Source organism: Protobothrops mucrosquamatus, unplaced genomic scaffold (genome assembly GCF_001527695.2).
Source record: "Protobothrops mucrosquamatus isolate PMUCROS unplaced genomic scaffold, P.Mucros_1.0 scaffold897, whole genome shotgun sequence".
Taxonomy (NCBI): Eukaryota; Metazoa; Chordata; class Lepidosauria; order Squamata; family Viperidae; genus Protobothrops; species Protobothrops mucrosquamatus.
Window position 1 is genome coordinate 331,017 of NW_015387149.1, and position 10,400 is coordinate 341,416.

The 10,400-nt window shown below is 35.1% G+C and overlaps 1 protein-coding gene and 1 long non-coding RNA gene across 2 annotated transcripts in view; both read right to left on the reverse strand.

Annotated features, from left to right (window-relative positions):
• F7 (coagulation factor VII) overlaps positions 1-2,321 on the reverse strand; it is a 9,094-nt gene extending 6,773 nt beyond the window's left edge. The window contains exons 1-2 of the mRNA XM_029284750.1: positions 2,252-2,321; positions 100-264 (exon numbers count right to left, since the gene is read on the reverse strand). Of these exons, the coding sequence (XP_029140583.1) occupies positions 100-264; positions 2,252-2,321 (235 nt within the window). The remainder of the gene's footprint in view (positions 1-99; positions 265-2,251) is intronic.
• A 5,182-nt stretch (positions 2,322-7,503) lies between these two features.
• Positions 7,504-10,400, reverse strand: part of LOC107290451 — a 6,191-nt gene continuing 3,294 nt past the window's right edge. The window contains exons 2-4 of the long non-coding RNA XR_001548953.1: positions 9,345-9,457; positions 8,349-8,452; positions 7,504-7,907 (exon numbers count right to left, since the gene is read on the reverse strand). This is a non-coding gene — a long non-coding RNA (uncharacterized LOC107290451). The remainder of the gene's footprint in view (positions 7,908-8,348; positions 8,453-9,344; positions 9,458-10,400) is intronic.

Below are 10,400 nucleotides of genomic sequence, written 5' to 3' on the forward strand. Positions count from 1 at the left end.
CTGCTAACACTTCAGATAGGCAAGTATCATTGAAACTGAAAGTTCATTAGAAACAATAATAGGTCAGCAAAAGACTATTTGTCCATAATAGTTTGTTACTTACGGTCCTCAAATCATCTTGGAAGATTTCTCTTGCTTCCTCCCATGAACATTTCTCTTCTTGGCATTCCCGCTCAAGTGATCCTGCCTTAAGCTCCTCTAAGAAATAATTGGCTCTCCTAGATCTTTGTAAGAGGTTGCTGGCTTCCTTGTGCCTTAAGAAAACTTTAAAATAGAAATAATGAGCAAGCTGCATTCATCAGACTGAAGTGTACCACCATCCCACCAGAAATCACATATCCTATCTTAACATCCATTTCAGTGGGCAAAGTGATTCTCATCTGAAAAGGTTTTCAACATTTAGTGTGAGATATTCACATCATTTCAGTGCTAGCTCAGTGTCCTCTAATGCTGCTTGTCTGCATCATTTTCCTTGCCTGTTCACCTGAAGGCAGTAGAAATCTCCATGACCCCGTCTTCTGTCTACTTTTTAACAGTAAAGTTATACTATACAACACATACATCACCAATCAGATTAAATGGCAGTGATGATGGTAGTCATTGTGATTAGGTCTAGCAGTAATTCTTCAACTAAAAAAAATCCTTTCTTGTCTGGGATGGTCAACTTTTCCTTAATCCTATGAAGTGGACTGTACAGAATAAAGTTAGGTTGGCTTTTAGGCAATCCCAGTGTATAGAAAATAATTCTTTTAAAACAGGAAGCTTCCCTCTCTTTTCATACAACTGAGCTAATTCTCTATCTTGCATCATATTTCAAAACAATTAGCTCAGGAACATCCAGGAGTGTCCAAGAAATACAAATCTAAATCTCTCTTGGATTTACTGAAGCAATTATTTATTTTGTAGAACCATTAGATATTAAAAGGAATCCATGTATCCTCTGTATAACCATTTAAAAAGTCTTTTCAATATTTCTCCCACAATTTTATGATTTAAATTTTCTGCTTCAAGGACTTAAGAATCTAGGAACCATCCTTCTGAGTAGGCCAAAGTTCTTCATAGAGCAGCATTTTCTTTCTCACTGTAGCCAACCAGAAGCCTCTTGGGTGCTCACAAACAGGAGACAGATAATATAGCCCTTCCCCACTAATGTTCCTCTGCCACTGATATTTGAAGGCACGCTGGCTCCAATCAAGAGGTAACATTGACATTTCAAATCTAGTAGCCCTTGATAGTCCTGTCCTCCATTATTTCCTTGATTGAAAGACCATTAGGCAGTAGGGCTGTATTTTTAAATTCTGCCAAGGAAAGCATACAGGAATTTTAAAAATAACCAGTTAATACAATGAAGACATTATTAATGTTTATTGTATTTTACATTTACTAACTGGGAACTAAGTTGTATTTAGATGAAATGAAAAATGGACCATGCTTTACTTGTTTCATTTTTGTTTGTGTCATTCTTTAAATTTTCCTGATAAAGATGACTTTGAATATATTGTACACAATTTAAATGATGAAGAATGGAAAATGACTTGGTTTTAATTTGTGACTTTAAAATGAAAGAATGAATCTACAGCTAGGCTTGTGTCATTATTTTGATGCAAAGAATAAAACCACATCATGTTTACTATAAATTCCCTTCTTGAAAATAGATACTACAAAGAGATTTTTGTTCACTCTGGAAGTCTTTTATAATAATGCTTCATAAATTGATTACAGAAAAATTAAGATATAAAATGCTAAATATTTAAATACATTGTATAACATTTCTGTTTAGATGTGTTTCTTCATACTAAAATATCTGCAATATACAACAATCAGAACATTTATTTCAAGAATGGTTCAACTTGCTACTTTTTGATTTTGATTTTTGATTTTGATTTTATTAAATTTATACCCCGCCCTTCTCCCGGAGGACTCAGGGCGGCTTACAGCCAGTTTAAAACAATGGTACAATACAATACAAAATTTAAAAAGATTAAAAATAACTATTTAAATTTGGCCGCTTCTACTAAAAATTTAATTAAAAACCCCTTTAAAATACCCCTAGGCCAGTCCTGCCTGCTAAAATCTTGTTCTTGGAATGTGACTGCTGAGTTGAGGCATTAAAATCTGATTTACTAAATATCTTAAGTATAGATTTTCTAAGACATTGAACACTATTGCATAACAATTGGATTATAGAAAACAAGGCAAGCATTTAATAATTAATTCATGACTGCAACAAACATTTTCAGATGTATCATACCTGAAGCCCTTGCAATGGGAGATGCAAGCAAAAGAAGGCAAAGCAAAACACCGAAGTGGCAGGAAATCATGATGAAACCAAAATGTTGTGTCCAAATAGTGTACTGATATTTCAGCAAGGACTCTGAGAGCAAAGTTCTCTGTTTCAACGCTTCAGTTGGAGGAGGGGTGAAGAAGAAAAAGCTCCAAAACCCTAACACTGGCTCTGGCACACCAGATAGGCCAAAAGAAGGGGACGGAAAAATCAGGTTTCAAATTCCGGTAGACGCAAAATAGGCAGGTTTGATTGATTAGTGCGACATCTTCTCACTATTAGTTTGATATTTATCCTGCCATTTGACCCGTAGTGCTTAGAAGACATTGCCAGGAACAGTAAAACAAAACACAATATACTTAGAAATATCTAATTGCATTTTAAATAAACAAGTAGATAAAATCAAATGGAAGAAAGCTTGAAATCACCAGAGTAAACAGGAGAATTATTTGAAATAGAAACAACAGAGCATTATAAGACTTAGTATTTGATGATAAAAGGGAAAAACCTGGAGGGATAATGGGGCAGGGTGTTCAAAGGAGGTGGTTAAAGAAGTCACAAGTGATACACATAAAAAAACTAACAACACCAGGCAGTGTTTTGATTACACCATGGTGGCTACCATCTTTACTTTTTTGGGCCATTTTATTTATTTATTTGTTTATTTATTTAACTTGCAGACACCCCCGAAGACGGAGTTCTGAACCTCAAAGAATCTCAGCTCCTTATTTGGTGACACTAACACTGTTCTGATTTATTTCATGTACAGTAACAGTTCAATTCTATTTCCCTGGCATAATTTTGTTAGTTTATAATTCTCAACACACCCTGAATATCTCATTCAGTTTTTTTTAAATTTTATGTAAAATAAATATTAATTACTTTATTAACTGGTAGAAGTCTGGCCAATAAGCATAATAAAGAATCCTTATTTTACCACCCAAGACTGAAATATTACTTGAAATATTACAGGTGTGGATAAGTCCCTCATGTGAAATTATCAATACTGGTGAGGCCCAGACTCACCTAATGAGTGGCTGGACAAGAGGTTAATCACACATATTTTCTGAATTTAAAGATGCTGTGGGTTTTTTTTGGTTAAGATTGGAAAGACTGCTCATTTTGGAATGGAGGAAAATATTTGGCAAGTATAGAAAACAGACCAATAATAGTTTCCTGAAAAAATTGTGTGCATGATACAAGATGTGAGGAGAGAATTTCTGCAAAAGAGAAAAGAGGAAGTATGACTTGCTGAGTTATAAAAATTTGGAAACGTTTCAACGATATCATTCTGGCCTGTCCCCCCTGTTCTGATGTTGCAGCAATAGCTGCAAAAGCTTATGGAGAACATGTATTTTCTCCATTTTATCTGATAAATTACATATTTTTAAATAATTTGGAACTTCTTTGGGTTTTAATTTTAAGAAACAGCCCTTAAATGCAATCCAGGAACTGAGCTTTACCTATTATCTATTCTCCTAATTAAAATGACTCCTTTAGCTTTTTTATTTGTAGTCCCCACAAAACAAGTAAACTTGAGAGATGGAGATCTTTCATTTAGAAAAAAAAGCAGAGACCTGGGACGATTCTCATTCCACTGAATGCTGAATAGTCTTTTATGCTGAATGGTCTTCTATGGCCATGTTTCTGAACTTTGGCTACCTGAAAATGTATAGACTTCAATTTTCCACAGCTGGCAGAGCAATTGTGGGAGTTGAAATCCACACATCTTCAACTGGCCAAGGCTGAGAAATCCTGCTCTCTGCATTATTTTTTTATATTCAATTTTTTTAACCTGCCTTTATTATTTTTATAAATAATGCAAGGAAGTGAACATACCTAACACTCTTTTCCTCCCGTTTCCCCCCCCTAAAACAGCAACTTTGTGAGATGAGTTGGGATGACAGAGTATGACTGGTCCAAAATCGCCCCACCAGCTTTCATGTCTAAAGCAGGACTAGAACTCACAAATTCCAGGCTTCTATCTTAGTGCCTAAACCACTGGCTCTATAATCCCTTCATAATCCCTCATAACTTTCAGATAACCCACATCATAACTAGTTTGGCTTTGATACAAGTCCTGGTAGAAGACAAAGGAACATGTTAAACATAAAGTTATACACATATTAGGAATTATTTCTTTCTTATTCTGAAGTCTCAATATTAGTGGTCCAAAAGAAAATAAATATCAAGTTATAACATTCTTATTATTTTCAAATCCAACTAGGTTTAGACAGAATCCAACTGAAAGTGGTAACTGCCATTAATAGACAGCTTTGTTAGACACTGATTTGTAGCTTCTATTAGATATGATAATTTTACTCTATTTGTTCCGGCTGTTTAATCTACAAGAAACTCATTTACATGATATTTACCAATTAATCAAATCTAATTTAATTCCTGTATTGTTGAACAGTATTTTCTCCCTGAATATGTTAGAAATATAGCCAGTTTTGCATCTTACAAGTCCCCACAAAGTGACATTTTTTCTTTTGCAAATCATTTCTCAACATATATTCCCACAATTTTTATCCAGATATTTTTCTGCAACTAATTATCATATGGCAGTGATTTCCACACCAATTCCTTGCTCAGGTATTAGACTAATAAAACTGGGAATGGTCAGGACAGAAAAAATCAGTTAGATAACCATTGCTTCTCTGTTTTAACCAGATTTTAATTTAAATTTCAATTACATAATTGTAGAATTCTGTAAAAACAATGATGTTGGATGGGCTCTTAGAGGCCTACACATCAGTAGATTACAGATCAGTTGTTAGAACTCTGTCAAATGTCTTAAGCTGGCAATACATATCTTGTTTCTCTTTTCTAAAGTCAAGTTTTACCATGGAAAACTAGAAACAAAAACTAAGCTTTGACGGATTGTAGTGGTAATACGGAAGACCAGTTATTTTAAGGAGTTTAATGACACATTTTGATTTCTTCCTATTAATAAAAGTGTGGAAGTTTAGAGCTCATTTTGAGCTAACCTGTTTTATTTTTTATTCTTGTTTATTGCATACAGGAGAAGGGTAGGGGATCTTCATGTAGTTGCAAAGCTTTTCTTATTGTGAAAGTCTTAGACTTTCGATTCCCATGCCAGTCATGTGCCACCCAGTCAAGATCAGGTCTGTAGTCTCATGACTATAATCATGGCGCCATGTTTAATAAAAACCTTGAGGCTGTTGTTTATTGGGAGCTTCTGCACGGGGCCTAACATGGGATACTCTGGAATTTGGTCACCCTTGGAGTATCTCTGCTGTTATTAAGGAGTTCTTGGCAGCTTGTAAGATATTTGGGTATCATCTTGTTTGATCTGTATGCTTTTTATGTTATGCTTTTAAATGAGTTAATAATAAAGCTTAAAATCCATTTATTTACTGGTATGCTTATTGTCCCAAGGGCCTGGGCACCTGATCATTGCCCTCACACTTGGTAAAATACAAATTTATATTGTAAAGTAAGTGGTTTTGAGGAAAGGGGAGTAGACAGTCTTGAAATGCTGCCTTATGAACAGAGACTATAAAGGCTTTGTCTTGTTTTACACCCATTATGAGTGCAATTGGATTTACTGCACCAATTCAATTTTCTGTTTGTGCCAAGAAACAAAACAAAATCAAAATAATACACCCATGAGTGCGTGTGCGCGTGCACACACACACACATCTCTATACGTTCAGACCAACCAACAAGTAATGTTTAAATTTATTCAAAGTTTCATACATACAATAAGGATACTGGATTCAGTAGTAGTAATTTACATCAGCAGTAGAAAATTGAAATATTGGCTATTAAAGTGCAATGATACATGTACAAGCACATGAAATGACACTGGGAAGTATAAAATAAACAGGGTTTGATAGGAGAGCCTTCTGCAGAGCTTTATTTCCCTGCGGTAGCTCTTTACAGAAGTCAATGATAACCAACCATTTTATACATATTAAGTAGTCACTTACTGTTTCCCAAGCCAAAGCAGATTGGCAGAGGGAGGAAGCGATAAGCCCTATGTATGAACTTCAGCATTACATTCTTCCTTCTCAGTCAATGTTGTAAATAAAAAAGTTTCTTTTCTATTTTTTGTTACACTCATATTTACAAAATAAGTTATAAAGAATATTGCTAGTAGATTAGCAGAACAGAGCCAGTGCTGACTTTGCTAGCATGGCCCCATTTTCTGAGAAGGTTCAGAGAGAGATAATTTTATGTTGAAAGTGTATTGATTAAAGCCTTGGAAAGACTGCACACTGATGCCTTTAAAAAAGTTGAAATGCAAAGACTGGAAAATTATAAATAGATATTTTTACATTAATACATAACACAGAGATATATAAACAGGCTTACAAAAATAATATTTTGGTGTACTAACCAGAGTTAGCTGCAGTAGATGGTAATGTTGGCCTGGAACTTTCCTGACATTTGGAACAATCAAAGTCAGTGGTTATACCGTATATCCAGAGCCAAAACCCAGATAAACTGTTATGTTTTTACTGTTTTCATAAATATTGAAAGTCAAACATTCATTTCCACATAACACCAGCATGAGCTGTAAATTAATTCAGATGATGGGTGAATCCAGCATGGTTTAAATGTGGTTTTAAGTAGTCCTTCCTTTGGCAAGATAGATTTATGAACCATTTTCTTAGAAGAAATTGTTTGTACAAAATCATTCTATTTCACACAAAGAAAGTAAAATACTTAAGAATTTCTTTCCTATTCTTGTTGTGTGATGCCTTCAGTTTTGCAACAAACTGAATAAAAAAAAAGTAGCAGCAGGGTTTCAGTCACACAGAGAATTAGAAAATTCTGAAATGATTGGACAAATTTTGGCCTAGCTGCAAGAACAGAGGACAATTTTGTGACATTGCAGTATCATCTTAACTAATAAAAAAATGGATTTCAATGTTTTTACTTCTTTTTTTACAAAGATTTTTAAGACCAAATAACTACTAAATTATCATAATTTCATAAACAACAGTAATTGGTCACAAAATTTGATTCAGTGTTAAAAATATCTCAAATTATTAATTTTGTTCATCATGGCTAAAGGAAATGCCACGGAAAATGAAGTTAGAAAATAATTACTATATCAAATTAGCAAGTACCCAACTCTGTAATTTCATGCACATTATATTTTGACCCCAGATGTTTTTTATTCATTTATTTATGAGGATCAAGTTTTTTAGTTGTTGTTTTCTACATTCTATATTAATTTAATTATTGTTTTAACTAGTCAGATTTACACAATGGAAACTACTAGCTGCTGGTAATATTCTTCCCAGGTTATCCATGCCAAGGTCCATTTCATTCTCGAAGAGTGATAGGTTTCTATGATGCAGCTTCCAAAAGTGTTATTCCCACTAATCCGTTACCAACATATTCAGGTTCTTCAAGAATACCCACTAAACCATCTTTACACACAAGAGGAACAACTGAGAGATGTGCAATTATGATGCTTCTTTACTTCTTTAACATCTGATAGTCACATTGGCAGTTTTAAATCTTCAGAGAGTTGTGGTGGAATTTTCAATTTAACCTTTAGTATCTGAGAAAGTGCTACTACTGACATTGCAACTTTCACTACAACTTGAAGATGAACTCAGTGTACTTGAACCCGCTGTAGATTCTGGAAAAAAAAAAACCCCACACATATATTAACAGAGTATTATACAGTTGGAATTGTATGTATTTCTAAATTGTTTATTGAAATTTTCCCTAAATGTAAAAGAAATGTGCACAAGATAAAACTGAATAAACCATTTCTGCAAAACAATATAGACACACACATTTGTATATTAACCCAAAGAGTACAACATTCCACCTAAGGCAGGGGTGTCAAACTCACAACGTCACGTGACATGTCACGACATATCGCAACTTTTTTTCCATTGCCGGCAATGGGGTGGGCGTGGTTTCGGCATGACGGATCCGGCCCGTAGGCCGGTAGTTTGACACCCCTGACCTAAGGGGAAGGGATACCTAAGCAAAGACACATTTCTTTAAGATATATCATGAAATATATTTGATAAATGAAACTAAATGCAATCATCTGCAAAGTAAATCTTACCTGAGCTGCTGAGAGAGAAAATAGATTTTGAGTTGCTGAGTAACGGTATCAAAATGTTGATAGGAACCCATCCTTCTTTGTTTGTGCTCAAATTCCTAAGATACCTAAAAATACACATATGCTATCAAACTATTTTAAAAACCCAGCATCTGCAAGAAATCATAACATTATGGCTAAATTCAGAAGCAATACAGCCACCCCGTGTTTAGATATAGATGGTATTTGGAATGTAATCTTATATACACTCTGAAGATTCCAGATTTCCAGCTGTGATATGAATTCAAGTCAGAATCTCATTCTCCCATCTCAGACAATATTTTGTCTTGTAAATTCTCTCCTGAATGGTTCTGGCCATGATAGCACCTATATTAAATGCAAATTTAGTTTGAGAGACAAATTGAAAAATTTATTACATTTGTAAATCAGATTAACTTCCCAAGACTCTAGGCCAGTGTTGGCTGTGGAATTCTGGGAGTTGAAGTCCACATGCCTTAAAATTGTCAAGGTTGAGAAACACTGCTCTAGGCTATTTATACTGAATTATTTTAGTTTGTTTTATATTGTATTGTTGTAGTTTTAGCAAAGACTGTTGTTATAATGGGGGGCGGGAGAAGCAATATTCTAAGCTTCTTCAAGATATAATAATAATAATAATAATAATAATAATAATAATAATAATAATAATAATAATAATAATAATAATAATAATAATAATAAAGTTGGAAGGGATCTTGGAGGTCATCGAGTCCAACCCCTGCTCAGGCAGGTAACCCTATACTGTTTTGGACAAATGGCTATCCAGTTTCTTCTTAAAAACTTCCAGTGTTGGAGCATTCACCGCTTCTGGAGGCAGGTTGTTCCATTGGTTAATTGTTCTAAGTGTCAGGAAGTTTCTCCTTAGTTCTAGGTTGCTTCTCTCCTAATCATATATCTAAAATAGTATATATATAATGGGCATATATATATTTCAATATATTTTGTATTAAAATACAATACCAAAGACCATCTGCTCCTTCATGGATTAGCTGAACTACCTCTCCACTGTTCAGGATCAAGCCATTTGAGTTGCCTTTATTATAACTGGTTACAACAGTGTATTTACCAGGAACCTAAATACAAAAATGAGAAACCATAATTGGTTTAATAAGAAATAATCATCTATTAGAACTGTCACAATAAATAGATTGACATTTGGGACATAACTATACAGTGATATCAGTTTAGTTTTTCTACAGTGAAGCTCCCAAATGCAGTCTTCAGGGTTAAATTACAGACTATTTTATAACATTTCAGGATTGTAGCTTTCTCATATATATGATTTTACATTCATACAAGCATCTAAAATTTCAGAACCTTTAAGAAATGTTATAATTATGACTTATAATTATGTTACATTATTAGTAGCTACATTAGAATTGTTCAAAACTATATATAATTCTTTTTTTAATTATTTATTTATTTATTTATTTATTTATTTAATTTAATTTATATGCCGCCCTTCTCCCGACGGGACTCAGGGCGGCGCACAACATACTTAAAACCAAACATATATACAATCCCCCCCTTAAAACCGAATTAAACCAAATTTAGAGTTGCGTCTTTCAAATTCCTAAAAAACCCAGTATAAAATCCACCCTAGGTCAGGTCCGCTTGCTGAAAGAGCCATGTCTTGAGGGCGCGACGGAAGGTAAGGAGATCCGGAATTATCCGAATCTCGGGGGGGTAGTTCGTTCCAGAGGGTGGGGGCACCCACAGAGAAGGCCCTCCCCCTGGGGGTCGCCAGCCAGCACTGCTTGGTCGACGGCACCCTGAGGAGACCCACTCTGTGGGAGCGTACTGGTCTGTGGGAAGGGATCTGCGGCAGAAGGCGGTCTCGGAGGTAACCGGGTCCTATGCCATGAAGCGCTTTAAAGGTGGTAACTAACACCTTAAAGCGCACCTGGAAGGCCACTGGCAACCAGTGCAGCTCGCGCAGCAGCGGTGTCACATGGGAGCGACGAGTCCCTCCCAACACCGCCCGCGCGGCCGCATTCTGGACCATTTGAAGCCTCC